Consider the following 17054-nt stretch of genomic DNA (forward strand, 5'->3'; position numbering starts at 1 on the left):
ATGCTTAACCAATCTTGGGGCCTTCTATGAAGGAGTGACGGCATTGGTAGATGAGGGGAAGGCAACCGATGTCATTTACCTGGACTTGACAAAGGCCTCTGACATGGTCCCCCACCACGTCCTTATCTCTAAATTGGAGGGCTGTGGATTTGATGGGTGGACCACCCAATGGATAAGGAACTGGTTGAAAGGCCGCAGACAGAGGGTGGTGATCAATGGTTCTATGTCCAGGTGGAGGCCAGTAATGAGCGGCATCCCCCAGGGGTCTGTCTTGGGACCAGTGCTCTTTAACATCTTTATCAATGACATCAACGACAGAATTGAGTGCACCCTCAGCAAGTTTGCTGACAACACCAAGCTGAGTGGTGCGGTTGACACAGTGGAAGGAAGGGATGCCATTCAGAGGGACCTTGACAGACTTGAAAGGTGGGCCCGGGTGAACCTAATGAGGTACAACATGGCGAAGTGCAAGGTTTTGCACTTGGGCTGGAGGAACCCCAGGCACCTATACAGACTGGAAGGAGCAGTCCTTGAGAGCAGCTCTGCAGAGAAGGACCTGGGGGTCCTGATGGATGACAAACTTAACATGAGCCAAAAGTGTGCTCTTGCAGCTCAGAAAGCAAATGGTATCCTGGGCTCCATCATGAGAGGGGTGGCCAGCAGGGACAGGGAGGTGATTGTCCCTCTCTACTCTGCTCTTGTGAGGCCCCATCTGGAGTACTGTGTCCAGGTATGGAGCCCCCAGTACAAGAAAGACAGCTGTTGGAGAGGGTCCAGAGGACGGCAACAAAGATGATCAGGGGGCTGGAGCACCTCCCCTACAAAGACAGGCTGAGGGAGCTGGGCTTATTCAGCCTGGAGAAGAAAAGGCTGCGGGGTGACCTCATTGCAGCCTTCCAGTACCTAAAGGGAGCCTATAAACAGGAGGGGAGTTAACTCTTTGAAAGGGTAGATAATAGCAGGACAAGGGGGAATGGTTTTAAGTTGAAAGAGGGAAGATTTAGGTTGGATATCAGGGTGAAGTTCTTTACAGAGAGAATGGTGAGGAGCTGGAACAGGCTGCCCAGAGAGGTTGTGGATGCCCCGTCCCTGGAGGTGTTCAAGGCCAGGTTGGATGGGGCCCTGGGCAACCTGGTCTAGTAAATGGGGAGGTTGGTGGCCCTGCCTGGCAGGGAGGTTGGAGATTGAGGATCCTTGAGGTCCCTTCCAACCCAGGCCATTCTGTGATTCTGTTTCCTAGCTTGAATGTCATCCAAGGTGCCTGTTCAAAGACATGCATTAGTGTGGAATACAGCAGTAGTTCCTAGTTGTAGAGATTTTGATGTGCAACCCTTGCAGTGCTTGATGAAATAAGGGAAGTATAATTTATCCCTTCTGTGAAATTAGAATGCAGAGAAATGAAGTGCCATAATGAAGGCACCAGAACTGCTCATTAGCCAAACTAGAAATACGATATGAACCAGTTCTTAGTTGTGAGCTTTGCATGTTTGCAGTTTGGACTTCTAAGTATCCATTCAGGCACTGCAGTAGTTGCTGGAAGTGTTGGGTCAGATGACAAAGATGGCAAAGCCTACTGAATGTTTTGGGTTTGTTTGTTTGTTTGTTTGTTTTAAGCATTTTTGTATTTCACTTCATTGCATCCAACAGGAAACTTTCACATTACAGTAGTTTTTTTTTCCTTCTCATGTAAGCTAGGTTATGTTGTGAACCATGCTTTAAAACAGAAAGTAAATTATTAATGAATTTCTGAATAAATACACTTGAGCTTAAAAAGCTCACGTGCCAGCACTTTGAGTCAGCAGCTGCCTAGTTAAATATTTAAAAACACATCAACAGTGCCCTTTGTCACCTCATAGAGCTGATCTGTTGTGGTCTACCAGCAGGCTCCAGGGAAAAACTGAGATTAGCGACAAATATCATCCTCTGGGCTTGACTGGATTCCTACGTTTTTCTAATTTACTAGATTGTTTTCTTTGAATTATTGAAATATAAATATTTTCCTGAACAAGGAGACTCTGTTTTCCTATTATAAAACAGTATTTTATTGTCTCTGAGAATCACAGTGTGGATCAGTGAGAAATGGGAAAGCAAACCCTGCTGCAGTTTGGAACAGCTAGTTTAGTTTTGAACATCATCAAGACTTGCCAGGTCCTGGCACCCTAAATCTGAACTTAACTGATGGTAGCAGAGCAGTGAATCCTCTTCTCCACTCCAACTAAATGTATGTTTACTTAAAATCAGGCACCAAATGTCACTGCTTGTTCTGTATCTCAAGGTGTCAGGGAGCAGCAGAAGCAGTGCTGATTTGAAAGGGAGGACATAATCAGGACACCAGAAGACCAGACTAGACACAAACACACCTGCAGCACAACTCAGTTCACCTCTGGATGCCCGTAGGGTGTGTGGCCAAGCTCCAGCTGAAGCTGGGCAGTCATTAGGGCCAATTAGTGCAGGCATGGCAATACCAGCAGTTTTTTTTCCCCCCATCATAGTGTTTCCACACGTTGGAGAGGTCTGGTTTAAGAGGTGAAATGGTTGTGAAATGGTTTCATTGCTATTTGCTGTTGTGGACCTAAGCCACAGAAAACTCATGAATGTTGGGTAGTGATGCTGTGAAAGCTCTGGAGCACAGTTTTCTTGAGGAGAAACTGAGGGAACTGGGATTGTTCAGTCTGGAGAAGAGGAGGCTCAGGGGAGACCTTACTGCGCACTTTAACTACCTGAGAGAAGGTTGTGGTGAGGCGAGGGTCGATCTCTTCTCCCATATAACTAATGACAGAATAGAGGGAATGGCCTCAAGTTGCACCCGGGGAAGTTCGGGTTGGATATAAAAGATTTCTTCTATGAAAGAGTGGTCAAGCATTGGAAAAGGTACAGGGAGGTCACTGTTCCTGGAGGTGTTCAAGGAATGTGTGGCTGTGGCACTGATGGACACAGTCAGTGGTCATGGCTGGGACAGGCTGAGATTACATTTTGTGATCTCAGCGGTCTTTTCCAACCTTAATGATTGCATGATGCAGAGCTAGGGCCCCACTGAGCCTTTTCCAGGTCCTCCAGGGAGCAGAGCTACTTTCAGGCAACCAGGGGAAATGCAAATTTTGCAACAACAGCTACAAAAATCCACAGGATGCACATTCTCTGCTTCGGCTGCGTGGCTGCTGCCCTGTGTAAGCAGGCCAGAAGAGAAATGAAACCTGAAACACAGACAAGCCTGCTCCTTTGAAAGCTGAAAAACACCTAGACATCCCACACGTCCTACTGACTTGTAAGCCCTACCCCACCTACGTCTCACAGGCAGAGGTGTCAGAATCGTATCACAGAATCATAGAATAGCCTGGGTTGAAAATGACCACAACGATCATCTAGTTTCAACCCCCCCTGCCATGGGCAAGGCCACCAACCACTAGACCAGGCTGTGGTCTACATCCAGCCTGGCCTTGAATGCCTCCAGGGATGGGGCATCCACAACCTCCCTGGGCAGGTGAGACCCAAGGCACTCCTTCCAGTGCCTCACCACCCTGTGTGTGAAAAACTTCCTCCTAATATATAACCTAAACCTTCCCGACGTAGTTTAAAACTATTCCCCCTTGTCCTATCACCGTTCCCCCTCCTGTTTATACGCTCCCTTCAAGTATTGGAAGGGTGAACGTAACACACGTGCGGGACCAAACGGCCAAACCCCGGACGCTGAAGGAGAGTTGACACAGCACCACAAAATGGAGGCCGGGGCAGCGCAGGCGCACGGGAGACGCACGCTGAGGAGAGCCCCTCCACTCCTCCACCCTGCCTCGGGGGTGGTGCTGCCCCGCCCCAGCCCCGCAGTGCCGCAGCCCTTCCCCCTCTCCCCAACCTCCCTTTAGGCTGCGGCGTTGGGCGCTGCTGCCGCCTCGTGGCTGGCTGCCACCCTCTATCTCGGAGGCCGCCATGGGCAAGCGGGTGGCCGTGGTGCTGGCCGGCTGCGGCGTCTTCGACGGCAGCGAGATTCACGAGGCCTCGGCCGTGCTGGTGCACCTCAGCCGCGGCGGCGCTGAGGTAGGAGCGCGGCCGCCCCTCGGCGCGGCCCTTTCCGCCTTAGGCGGCTGCGGGCGAGCGGTGCCCGGGGAGGGCCTTCCCTGGCGGGGGGGCGTGGGCACGGAGCTGGGGGCGGTCTAGAGCTGTCCCAAGGTCGGGGCTCCGCTCTCGGATGGCTTTTGATACTTTTTAGGTAGCTCAGATCTTTTTGGGAAGTTGGGAACAGGATGTAGCGCGGTGTGGTGGACCTGTGTGTGGCTTCTCGTGACAGCAAGGGGTGGCTGTCTGTCTGGGAGGAGCCACAACCAGGGGTCTGCCGCTGCGAGCCCCGCGTTCAGCACAACTTCTCCCTGAAATTGACTACAGCAGCAGCAGTGAGATGTCTGCAAAGCAAGGATCAAAATGATGTGAGAACAGCCCCCGTGTCGGCCTTCCTCTGTGTTTTTGATGAGGTTTTCTTATTTGGCACCTAACCAATGTGTGTGCTTCTGTGTTTTGTTTTTTACTTCCTGGTACCAGGAAACTGAGTCATGTCTGTGTTAGAAATGCTTGTAAAGTTTGCATCTTTCTCTACTAAACTTTCTTCTTTTTACATCTGCTTTAGCACTCTGATCCCATGAGAGCTAGGAGCAGCCTTCCTGTAGGCTCTGCTGTGCATCCAGTCTTGCAGTGGTACCAATCACAGTGCTCTCTTTGTCCTTTAGGTTACCTGCAAGCCCCACCAAAATGAGTAGTGTTGGCCAAAGAGTGCACTCCCTATCAAAAAGCTTTAGGAATAAGATGGGGAGAACGGCTTGGTTTATCCACACTGATACATCATCTGAGCCTTCATTTATTTAATGCAACAGATCCATCCTGTGAAATCCACGCACCACGTTAAGGGGCTTTTGAAATAAAAGATCGTTTCATTAAGTGACATTTGTTGTCACAATGTGAAAAGTACTCTTTACACACACTGACTTGCTTCATTTCTTTGTTCCAGGTGAAGATATTTGCCCCCAATATCGAGCAAAGGGATGTTGTCAATCACCTAAAAGGAAGTCCAGCAGATGAGAAGAGAAATGTGTTAGTTGAAAGTGCCAGGCTGGCAAGGGGAAACATCCAAGATTTGGCTGAGCTGAAAGTCAGTGAATTTGATGCAGTTATTTTCCCTGGTAAGTGCTTTTACAATAAAATAATCTGTGATTCTTCAATTGTAAATAACTTAAAAAAATGAATTAAATTCATGATTTAATAAATCATACTCTTGAATTTGAGAGGTATGTGGGTTTTGTCTTTGTACTTCTGAGGATGAGAAAGTATGTTAGCAAGCTCTCATGGGCTGACAAGTCATCTTGGAGATGGACTTGATGATCCTTATGGGTCTCTTCCAACTCAGCATATTCTATGATTCTATGATACAGTTCATTAATTTAAAATGCCACACTCTTCTTTATATATCACACTGTTCCTTTTTTCTGAAGATTGTCAAGGCTTTGGTACCTACTTGCAGATGAGAACGCTGACGGGAGCTGGGAAGTAAGGAATGAAGAAACTAAAGCATAACGAGGAAACTGACTTGCTCAAAATCACTTTCCAGAATATCCAGAACTTTGTTAAATGTTGTCTTCACAACTGTGCCTAAGTTCTGTCTGAAATAGTTACACTGCCTTCTGTGGTGAGGCCGGTAGAGGGAGTGCATGGATAGCACTGGGAAGTCACTTCCCCAGCTTATAATGGATTGGTGACATCAGGAGTGGAGCGCTGGGAGTAGAGGCTAGCAAATATTTTCCACATTAATTTCATGCTCTATTATAACCTAGGCTCAGGGGAGTTGGGGAGTTGCAGCAATAACTGTTACAGGCAGATAAGCGCTATTAAGTTTGAAAATTAAAACCTCACTTCAGAGATTCCAGATAACATTCAGAAGAGGACAGAGGGGTTGGAGGGAAAGCACAGATATTAAAAATGCAAAACTTCATGTTGTCCCTCGAAATTCTTCTGGAAAACTGTGTTTGTTTATTGTAGAAAAGTTGATGCTGTGTGTATTATGCATAAGGAATCAAATGTAATGGCTGGTTTCTCTTCATAATAACCTTTGATCATTCTGATAGCTCTAGATCTAGCAAATTGTGCTGCAAAATGTAGTGTGTACAGTTAAATGATGATGAAATGCAACTTCCAGAAACATTATTTTTAATAGGAAATTGTTGTTCACAGGAGTCGTTTCAGAATATCATACATCACACGTGCCTTTTTATGAGTGATCTGTTTTGTCCTTATTGTGCTAACCTTGTTTTATTTTCTTCAACTTCTGAGAGAAGTCTAGAGGTGGGAAGGTCTCCTGTAACTGTCTAAGTACTGAGCTAAACCTTGTTACTTAAATTACTGGGAAGGGGTAAACCACTGTTTGCATTAATCCTGTATTCTGTGCTCGCCAACAACAAACCACTGTTGGTCTTTCCTCCAATCCCTCTCTTGGTCACTGAGGGGTGTGTGTTGGATGGTGCAGCTTTTCCAGTGTCTAGCAAATGAATCTGTGATGTGTTGTTTCTCTGTTTCTCACTGCAGAAACATGAAGCTTTTTGGCCTGTGGGAAGTACATGGTGTAAAAAAATCTGCAGCTAAACTTTTAAAATTATAAACCCACTATGTTTCATACACCAAAGAGCTTTTAGTATGGGAACTTGAAGGTCCTACGTATGCTTTGATAACACTGTAAAAGGAGAAATCCTTCTGGTGTTGAATTTAATGGCTTTTATCAGTGCCTTGCATTTGATTGTTTGTTTGTTTCAAGGTGGATTTGGTGTGGCAAAGAACCTGTGTTCCTGGGCTGTAGATGGCAAGAATTGCACCGTCAATGAGTACGTGAACTCCACTCTCCGAGCTTTCCACGGTGCTAAAAAGCCCATCGGGTTGTGCTGTATATCACCTGTCCTGGCAGCTAAAATCTTTCCTGGTTGCGAGGTCACAGTCGGCCAAGACAAAAACGTAGATGGAAGGTAAGAAGGAAATGGATGGAATTAATTTGTGTGGGAATTAAGATTAGAAAGTGGCCGGTCTTCTGTGCAAAGGGCTGAGGCCTCTGGAGTCAGTAACTCTTTGGTAATGATTTCTTAGTGGCATTTTGCTCATTTTAAACTTTCACTTGTGTAACAATTGTTGATACAGTACTCTTAGGGCAGGTGCACTTTTTATGCACTACAGAGCTGGGACAGTTCATCCCTGAATTCAGAAATACGTTGGTTTGTGATTTCTCCCTATGATAGCAACATCTGCATTACAGTTAAAGAAAGAATGAAAAATAGAACCATATCTCTTGCTTAAACCATCTGTCTGCGAGCCACTGAAGGCTCAGGTTCGTGCACAGACTTTATTGTTCAGTGTGGATGCTAACGAGTCACTGCAAGTATTGTTTGTCAGTTTTGAAAGTGGCCAAACAGGGAGATCTTTTTTCTTCCTCCTCCACCTTTGCTGCATTCATGGTAATTGAGCGACAGACCGTAGTTCATATGAAAAAAGTAAATTCTGTATCTCACTTGAATACCTCCACAGACTGTGATTCGCCTTACAAAGTGAAGGATAGATATCTGTCCAGGTGGCATTCAAAAACTTGATAATTGGAGTGGCCACTTAAACCGTGTCTGTGGGATTTTGTCTGCTCGGGGATTTTCAGCGAAGTTTTTCTGGTGGCAGTTTAGGAGAAGCGACTGAGAACCATGGCAGAAGTTGGTGCTGCTTTAAAGACTGTCAACTCCTGATAAGAAATTCCACTCAGAAATTTTATCAGCAGTGGTGGTTGGGGAGTGCCTTTATCTCCCCGTTCCTGCCTTGTCTCTGGAAAATCAAACTCACTGCAGAATCCCAGAGGAAGACTTTATATGGACGTGCAGGAAAAGGTCTGATGTGTCTGCAGGCTCATCTAGCATCTCAGAAAATATTGTGGATCAGTTATTGCTGCAATTGATATCACATTATAAACACACTGAAGGACTGTTAAACAGAGTTGTACCTTGTGGCATGCCATGACTGTGCATTTCAGCTCTTCTCAAAGATATTGGGTCAGTTGCTGTGGGGAATGGAGATAATCTGATAGTGGAAATCTGTTTTAGTCCCTTGTCATCGTCAGCTGTAAAACCACTTAAATATTCTTGTTGTTCTCTCATTCAAGTTAACAATGGCACAACTTTATGGCTGTATCATCTCTTTTTATGGTTATTACAATCTTTTTATTTACAGATTTCCTGATGCTGAAACTGCATCTGCTATAGCAGAGCTTGGATGTAAGCACATTTGCAAAGATGTCAGTGAATCCCACGTGGATAAAGCCAATAAAATAGTTACTACCTGTGCTTTCATGTGCAAGGCTCCTCTGCATGAGATCTTCGATGGAATTGGAACAATGGTAGAGGAAGTCCTGAAACTTGCCTGATGGGGGGCGTACAGACTTCTCTGAGGATATCAATTTAGCAAAGCATAAACGTTTAGCCACTTTTGACAGTATTAATAAAATAATGCAGCTATCAAACTTCACAGTTCTTGGTGGGGTTTTTTGTTTGATTGTTTTTGGTTTTTTTTTTTTTTTTTGGTTTTTTTTTCTTAACCTGTAGTTCATCAAATAGTTACTGTTGAATTTATCCTATATGTTTTACCTTTAACATAGAAAACATGCGTTGGGAGTGTGTTTATTATTTTATTTTTATGAATCCAAATGTATTCAGTTGTGGTAGGGTAATGGAGGCACATCCATTCCTTATCCAGTGGGGTTTAATCACACCACTACTCATTATCAGTAACTTACATTTGAGATTACCCAGGTGTAATTACAGGTGACATGGCTGGAAATGTCTGTGTGTCTGAATGTATGTCTTCAGCATAGACCAGTAATTCAGTTTTACATTCTAATCAAAAGGGATGAAGAATAGAGTTGTTTTTTGATGAACTAACTTCATAAACCAAGAGTCAGAGGCTTAAGTACTTTGCATGTGGAAAACAGACAGCTTTTGTTCTAATAAATAATTGGGGGGTCATTTACTAGAATCAGTTTTATTTTGTGATTTTAGTTTTTGTAGGTACATTATGTACATTTTAAGACAAGTGGCACGACTCGAGGGAACAGATTTTGTTGTCGAGGTGAGGTGACTGTTCCTATGGACACTCGGTGGTCTCAGCCTGTGAGGTGTTTTGATGCACACAGCTTTCAGTCTATTTTAACTAATGTGCTTTAGCCCATGCTTTGCAGCGTCTGCAGGAATCTGAACATGGCATCCTGATTAAGTGTGGAATGGTTATGAAAGCAGAAAGACAGCACTGTCATAAACAGCATAAAATCAGCATAGCAGAAGCAGAGCTTTTGTTTGTTTTAACTTTCAGCCATTCACAGGAGTGTAGTATATCTTTTAACAGGGCTACACTTGCATTTATGCAATCACAAAATATAGGACTGTCATAACCTAGCTCATCTTAAAATGTTTCTTACCTACCAAGTATAAATACCCCACAGCCTAAGCACGCATTTCCTCAAAAGTGTCTGGTCATCTCTTTGGCCCCTCCTGGGGAAAGTGGGGCTGAATTTCTTCTTAAGCCAGTACTATATACTTGAAGTGGGAATACGGCAGTAATAAACCCATACTAAGAAGCAGCAAGAAGATGGGGCTGGCAAATAATGCTTTTAGGTCTAGGAGCATAGGGTTGTCCCTCTTGCTCTGCAAGCTGGTGCCAGAAAGCCAGTCTCCATAGTGAAGCCTGAAGCCTTTTGGAGTGTCAGGTGCTGCTGTTGTGTTTGCTGTATTTCTTTTAGCACAAACACCAAAGCTGTGGCGTAGCAGGTGGCCTCTTCAAAAAGGTCGTACAGCTAAATGTAGAGCAATACATATGTAAAGACTTCTATTTTCTGTCCTCATAGTGGTGTTTCTCACAGTAAGCATTTCCATGAATTTGTATTCCCTTTATGAAGTGATTAAATGGAAGCAGAACATGCAGACATTTTTTTGTCAGAAGAGAACAAATTCTTTTGTGCAGCATGCTGGCATTGCTCTACCTTTAGCAGTATAAACATATAAAGATAGCTGAAGTCATCTTCAGCCTTTTTGACTGAACTGTGCGTGCTACTTCTAAATTATTTACTCGGTGCTTTGGTCATTAAGAAAGAGCTTTTCCTGAATTCTGTTTGCTTTATGAGTTGGAATGTTCAACGTGCAGCTTCTCTGGAAGTAATCTAGCTGACTGTCCTGACAAAAACGTGTTTAATACAGAACAGTCCTCGACTTTTTCCAGATTGTACACGGTCTCTATAATGCCTTCTATGGCTTCTGCAGGGAGGACTTCAGAAGCGTTGGACTGAAATTTTTTCTCCAAGTCCCCCTTTGTCAGAGGTTTCCTCCAGTGTCCATAGAACGTGTTGCAGCGGTCGCTAATTGTGTTGCCATCCCGAAGCACAACAGTCACTTCGCAATAAAGACTCTCAAAGCTGGGTTTGTTATCTGAAGGGTGCTCTAGCTGTGTTTTGCAGAGGAGCTCCTGTAAGGCTGGCCGGTGAATGTTCTCACTGGCAAAGGACTGGATGGACATGCTGCCATCCAGCAACGTAGAGCAGGCAACAAACTGGAAGGAGTGTCGAGCTTCATGTTCTGAGTTAGGGCTGGGTCTGTTCACGTATTTGACCTCTGGGACTTTTACAGTAACCTTCTCAATTGTTTCAAGGGGAAGCAAGTTGCCACTGTTCTCGACAAGCTTCCTCCTTACAGAAGATGCTGCATCAGCCACCCAGTGCGTTCCAAGATGAGCAGGAAAGCGTTTGATGGCCACATCTTGCTGGTCCAACAGCCAGGGATAGGACTGCAAGGTTGGCAGAGTCTGTGGGTTGTAATCTGTATAAAAGGCACCTATCCCTGACTCCATGTCCAAGATCTGATTGTTTCCTTGTAGACCCTGTGATGCTAAGCAAGCCGCTTCCAGTCCATGCTTGGCAGCATTGCCAATGTGGAGGGGCTTTGTTTGAGTTGCTGCGTTAGCCAGTGGGGCACCTGCATAGGAAGCAGCAATAGCCAAGGTGTTTTTACATTTCATCTGGTTAAGAGCTAGCAGTTTTGCGCAAGCTGCTGCACTCCCCATTGTACCAACCACTGTTGGTGGGTGAAACCTGAAAAAACAAAATCCCTTCATTACTACAGTTCAGAAAGTTACTTGGATTCACTATACACTCAAGCATCAATTTTCCTTTACTGCTGTGGACTGGACTGTAAGAAACATGCATTCAGATCAGCACTTTCTTGTAAGCTGATAGATGCTCTCAAAAAGAAATCTATTTGCCAGGCAGTAAGGAGTCATGTAAACATATTTACATTTAAGGTTCACTTGAAGCTTTCCTAAATTGCTGGACAAAGAACAGAAAATACAATTACCTGTGCCATTTGCATTTTAACTGGCATTTAATGAAATATATTAACACATCCACTCAATTCACAACTAGAAGTATTTTTACATACCTTTTGGGAATGTTCCTGGCTTCACTGGAAAAGCGTAACAACCTGCCTTGCACCTCAATTCCCACATTGAAAGCTAAGAGCAGGTCAAGACCTGAGACTTTTTTCTTCTGAGGAAAGGCCTCAGAGAGAGCCATCACAGCAGGGAGCACGGCCCCAGATGGGTGCGTGGCGGGATGCCATGTGTCGTCGAAATCCATTGAGTGCACCTAACGAAAAGAGAATTCTGTCATCAGAATTAAACTCTGGGCAAGACTGGCTCAGTCAAATGAAAATACTGTAGCTGGTGTTAAAAAGGCTGAAGAACTAGATTTTCTTTAAAATCTAAGAATGCAAAACTTAAAAGATCTTTCTTCTAAGTCCTTTGTTCCCATCATGACGTGTAAATGCAATATAAAGCTTGTCTCAGTGAAGTGTAATTGTAACTCTACTCGCACTGGTGTAAAATCAGTTTGGCCGTGATTCTTCTTTTCTACAATGGGCTTTTTGCTGTTTTAATTACGTGGTATAATAACAACAGCAGTTCTAGGTCCAGTGGTGAGTTTTCATTTCCCCCATAACAGTATACAAACATGATGAAATGACTTCCCCTGCTCTGCAACTGATGCTGGTATTAGGGCTTACATCCTTAAAACTCTAGTTGCCTAAGCCCAAGAAAGCTACAGTCTTAAAACTGGGAAGAGCTGCTTAGCCCCCTATGATGCCTTCTCTTTTCCATGCCCAGAGCCCAGCTTTAGGTATTCCCAGAAGAACAGAGAGCATTGGGAAGAGTATTTTTAATAACACCTCAAAATCAGAACTTTCACGTCTATTCATTCACATTTTCCTTCAGAGATGTGCGCGCTGGAAAGGTGTCAGTGCTCCCCTGTGCTCAGATCTTGCCCTGTAATGCTGGGCATACACAATTCTGTCAAAATCCAGGTCAGGCTGCAGAGGAATGCCTTCTGGACAGACAGGAAAACACAGTTCCTGCCTTGAAGAATCCTGATGCCAGTTGTGAGTGTGTATGTATGTATATGTGTACATGTCTGTATCTCTGTTTTCCTGCAACTATACTTAGCCAGCTGGAGCAAAATCTGATGAAATCCATAAGTGCTAGAGCATCTCTTTGTTATGCAGTTGCTGTAGCCAGGCTGCAAGAAGGTGTAGAGTTCTGACCTATAAAATCAGTCCCAAGTCTCAGATTAAAGCTAAGGGATGCAGATATTTATTATACCTCGAGCCTGGTCTAAATTAGGAAGAAAGCTGAAGCACATCAGGAGAACAGAGTAATGAAGTTTTGTAGGAGGCTTCAGGAACAAGAAAAAAAAGTAAGTTTTTAGGAGCGTTCTGTTCTTTGGAGTGAAAATGGAATCAATTAGTGTGATTTAAGAGCAAGTAAAAGAGCATCCCTTACAGCCACTCCATTCACAAAAGCTGCATACAGAGGAGGCAGTCGGAAATCCAAGTGGCCCCAGATGGTGCTGGATATATCTGAGCTGTAGATCTGGAACAAATTGACATCAATTAATTCAAAATCCTGAAACCAAGGATAAATGTGCGCTGAGATCAAATCCTACCCACTTGAGACTCAACTATTTCCTTTCATAGGAAAAATATGGTTCTATTGGAAAGTGTGAAAAGAAACTCTGTTTCCTGTTGAGTCCTGAAAAGGGCCTTTTCCACCCAAACAGATCAAAGGGAAGGCCAACACGATGGACCTAACCATTCAGTACCTTCCCAAAACCTCTGGCCATTGGTGTCCCTCCTCACCGCTCATTGGCATTTCCTCAGAGTTGTCATCATTGTGTTGGAAAAGCTCTCAAGGTAAAGGTAATGTTTCTCAATGTTTTAGTAGACTGGGGGTAAATGAAATATGGCCTCCTGATGCTAGTACCCCCATGCACTAAATGGCAATGTTCCTGTCTTTTTAATGCGCAGACCTTTTAGCTAGCAAAGAGCTCTTTATGAAATGAAATAAAAGGGCCTAACTAGCACAGATTGGGAATGGGGATATCTGTGCAAAGAACCTTACTGGCGCAGAGTGTTCTGTAGCCTGAGTCCAGCTAGCCAGGTATTACCAGTGAAACAGAAAGCTAAACTCCCCCTCACTGATGTGAGCCTATGTTGGATAGGTTCTCCTTGAGGTCAAGTATTCCTTTAATATAAGCAGAACAGGACTGGAGGAGAAACACGACCGATGTACCTCAGATAGCAGTTATGTTTCATGGACTGGAAATAATCTGATACTAATTTGTCATCCTTGTAACCATCCTTCATGGTGGAAAGTCCAGTGCTAGGTAATGTTAAAACCATGACAAATGTTTTCTATGCTGATGCTTTTAATGAAATGAAGGGATCTGTAATTAACTGTGTTCTGCTTATGGCTGGCAGTCTTAGCATACAGTCTGTTACACAGACCTTTGCCCATCCAGAGTTAGAAGTAACTCCAGCAATATAGTTTCCCTATCTCCAATGGGAAGAATAGGTATCTGTTTCCATCTCCAAAAGAATTTCACTACCATTGCAAAGTATTCCCTTACAGCCTATATTTTCCATTGCTTCTCATAGGTAGACCCAAGCTTATACTATGAATACCAAACCTCTTACCTTGCTGTACTGTTTGACTTTCTGGCAGACCTCGGTGCTGGTACCCAGAAGTCCTACTCCAAGGGTATCCAGAATCATTCGCTTGCTTCTCTGAATGACCACATCTGTCAAGTGGTTTGTATTCAAACCATGAATCACACTGGCAAAGTTTCCTGTAATTGTCTGAGACAGGAAAAAAAATATTACATGTCCTTCTTTCTTTTTTCTTTCAGTCTAGGGTTAGCTGGCCATTTTTGTCATCCTGTCCCTGCTTACACGAATTGCATCAGAAAAATCTGAATTCTTCCCTTTTTTATTCCCAGAAATGCTATGTTGTTATTTATGTTGCTTTCGCTTTCGTTGGTGTCTTTATCTGTTCTCTATTTCTGCTGCTTCCTCCGTAAGTCCCTGAGGCTGCAAACTGCAGGTGATGTAACTTCACAAAGTGCAAGGTGTTGTGCTCACAAGCTCTTGTTCTGATGGGGGATTTCAACCACTTGGATATCTGCTGGGATAGTGGCATGGCGGGTGGCAGACAATCCAGGAGATTCCTGGACTCTGCTGAGGACAACTTCCTGGTCCAGGTAATAGATGGACCTACCCAAGGTGAAGCCTTACTGGACCTGGTGCTCACTAATAAAGAGGAGAGCATTAGAGAGGTTAAGATTGGAGGCAGCCTGGGCTGCAGTGACCATGCCTTGGTGGAGTTTGTGATCTTGAAGAATGCGGGCCTGGCAAAAAGCAGAGCTAGGACCCTGTGCTTTAGGAGAGCAAACTTTCGGCTACTCAAGGAACTGTTGAGTGGGATCCCCTGGGAAACTGTCCTTAAGGGCACGGGCACATAACTGAGCTGGCAGCTCTTTAAGGACACCCTTCTGAGAGCACAACAGCTCTCCATCCCCCAGCAGAAAAGTCGAGCAGGGGAGGCAGGCAACCATCATGGCTCTGCTTTTCTCCAAAGCAAGATCAAAGAATCAAAGAATTGTTTGAGTTGCAAGGGACCCTTGAAGATCATCTAGTCCAACTCTTCTGCAATGAACACCTACAGCTCCATCAGGTTGCTCAGAACCCCATCCAGCCTGACCTTGAATGTCTCCAGAGTCAGGGCATCCACCACCTCTTTGGGCAACCTGTTCCAGTGCCCTTATTGTAAAAAAAAAAAATTCTTATCTCCAGTCTAAATCTCCCCTCTTTTAGTTTGAAACCATTTCCCCTTATCCTATCACCACAGACCCCACTAAAGGGTCTGTCCCCTTCTTTATTATTGCCCCTATTTACATACTGAAAGGCTGCTCTCAGGTCTCTCTGGAGCCTTTTCTTCTCTCTGGGGCTGAGCAGCCCCAGCTCTCTCAGCCTGTCCTTGTAGGAGAGGTGTTCCATCCCTTAGGTCATTTTTGTGGCCCTCCTCTGGATCTGCTCTAACAGGCCTGTCTCTCCTGTACTTACAACTGCACATCTGGAACTGAGGACTCCACTTCTGGAGATCTTACCTCTCACCTCTCTGAAAAGCAGTGACTTGTTCCTGCTTCCTGATGATCTAATAATTGTATTTCTAATTTCCTTTGCTTTCTCAATGAGCAGTGACCCATTATGGAAACTCGGCCTGCTTCTTTTTGACTGCAGCTGTTAGCTGCTGTAATATCTCTATTAGAAACTCTATTTATTTGGAAATTGTCTTTTTCCATTGGGTAAATCTTTCCCCTTCCTCTACTTCCTGCACATATCCACACACAGTGATAATATTCTTGGCCTTCATTTTTTTAAGCCAAATAAACAAACTGTGGTGCTCTCTCTTTTGTAATACAGGCTCACCTGTACTATTCTAGCAGCTTTTCATTGTGTCCTTCCAGTTGAATTTCTCTCTTCTGGCAATGGTGACCAGAACCGTATCAGACCTCATAGCAGTCATTCAGTATCTAAATGGGGGCTATGAGAAGGAAAGGAACAGACTCTTTAGCAGGGTCTGTTGTGATAGAACAGGGGGAGATGATTTCAAACCAAAAGAGGGAAAGATTTATACTAGATATAAGGAAAAAAAATGCATTAAAGGTAGTGAAGCACTGAAACAGGTTGCCCAGAGAGGTGGTGGATGTCCCATCCCTGGAGATATTCAAGTTCAGGCTGGATGGGGCTCTGAGCAACCTGATTTAGCTATAGATGTCCCTGTTCATTTCAGGGGAGTTGAACTGGGTGACCTTTAAGGGTCCCCTACAACTCAAATGATTCTGTGATTATTTCAGCTGGGTTCTCAGTGAGCTCTGCACAAAAAACATTAAGACCCCCTCAAGGAGCGCAGGACACTTAAAGCAGGTGAACCACATATCCCACAGCATGATGCACAGCCACTTATACATGTACAAGTGAGGATACAAATACTTAGACAGAAAAGTTCATCTTACAACACTAAGAAATGAGACAGTACCTTTGCCCACATCTCGGAGGGATGCTGTGTGGTCCCAGGGTGAAGCAGAGAATGAATGACAGCCAGGGAACAAGGGAAAATCCTCTTTCACTACTTATATATGCATGTTTTCGGTGGGGGCAGGCAGACTAAGCCTGTTCTCTTGTTCATCTTGTCCCACCCATTTCCTCCTCTGCCTGGAAATGTTCCTTTTTCTTCATTTTCAACTTTCCTCTGACTAACAGTGCTACGAACTGCTGGCACATGCAGCAGGACTTTACCAGTCACATTCACATATCACGTGTAAACTGATAGATGTGGTATTTCACTGCCATATATTGATTCAAGAGCCTTACATTTGGGAGTGTGAAGAGAAGAGGAAAAAAAACAATATAAACTGGGGCACCTCCTGGATTAAGGAAGAAAGTAGCAAATCTTTTCAGAGTTGCAGTCTTGCACCTCAGTACCTAAAACTTACTTGGAGGAGCCTCAGCCTTTTGAGTTCAACCTCAGATTGTTTTGTAAAGCTTCCTTCAACTCTCGAGTGCTCTCAGATAGAGAAAAGCATGGATCTATGGATGAAGTTTAACACTGATTTGAGTGGAAAGGGA

General features: G+C 44.3%; 2 protein-coding genes across 3 annotated transcripts; one reads left to right on the plus strand and one right to left on the minus strand.

Moving 5' to 3' along the window:
* Positions 1-3852: 3852 nt before the first annotated feature.
* GATD3AL1 (putative glutamine amidotransferase like class 1 domain containing 3A-like1) lies at positions 3853-8523 on the plus strand. The gene is made up of 4 exons (NM_001282200.2): positions 3853-4032; positions 4994-5165; positions 6788-6992; positions 8230-8523. Exons 1-4 carry the CDS (start codon positions 3925-3927, stop codon positions 8420-8422), a joined length of 678 nt encoding a protein of 225 aa, NP_001269129.1. The 5' UTR covers positions 3853-3924; the 3' UTR covers positions 8423-8523.
* Positions 8524-9020: 497 nt separating this feature from the next.
* Positions 9021-16535, minus strand: ACOD1 (aconitate decarboxylase 1). Of its 2 annotated transcripts, XM_015275372.4 has the most exons (6): positions 16465-16535; positions 15855-15969; positions 14064-14225; positions 12871-12960; positions 11478-11683; positions 9021-11131 (listed from the first exon to the last, which is right to left on the minus strand). In XM_015275372.4, exons 3-6 carry the CDS (start codon positions 14139-14141, stop codon positions 10165-10167), a joined length of 1341 nt encoding a protein of 446 aa, XP_015130858.1. In that variant the 5' UTR covers positions 14142-14225; positions 15855-15969; positions 16465-16535; the 3' UTR covers positions 9021-10164. The 2 variants fall into 2 exon arrangements, with proteins under 2 accessions (XP_015130858.1, NP_001025992.2); NM_001030821.2 differs by lacking the exon at positions 15855-15969.
* Between the last annotated feature and the right edge of the window lie 519 nt (positions 16536-17054).

Source organism: Gallus gallus, chromosome 1, assembly GCF_016699485.2.
Source record: "Gallus gallus isolate bGalGal1 chromosome 1, bGalGal1.mat.broiler.GRCg7b, whole genome shotgun sequence".
In the NCBI taxonomy this organism is placed as follows: Eukaryota; Metazoa; Chordata; class Aves; order Galliformes; family Phasianidae; genus Gallus; species Gallus gallus.

Coding starts and splice junctions, on each gene's coding strand:
- GATD3AL1 (NM_001282200.2), top strand. CDS start 3,925: ATGGGCAAGCGGGTGGCCGTGGTGCTGGCCGGCTGCGGCGTCTTCGAC. Junction 4,033..4,993: donor TCAGCCGCGGCGGCGCTGAG/GTAGGAGCGCGG, acceptor TCTTTGTTCCAG/GTGAAGATATTTGCCCCCAA. Junction 6,993..8,229: donor GACAAAAACGTAGATGGAAG/GTAAGAAGGAAA, acceptor TTTTATTTACAG/ATTTCCTGATGCTGAAACTG.
- ACOD1 (NM_001030821.2), bottom strand. Junction 11,684..12,870: donor CTTTTGTGAATGGAGTGGCT/GTAAGGGATGCT, acceptor TCTTTTCGTTAG/GTGCACTCAATGGATTTCGA. Junction 11,132..11,477: donor GCCAGGAACATTCCCAAAAG/GTATGTAAAAAT, acceptor TTGTTTTTTCAG/GTTTCACCCACCAACAGTGG.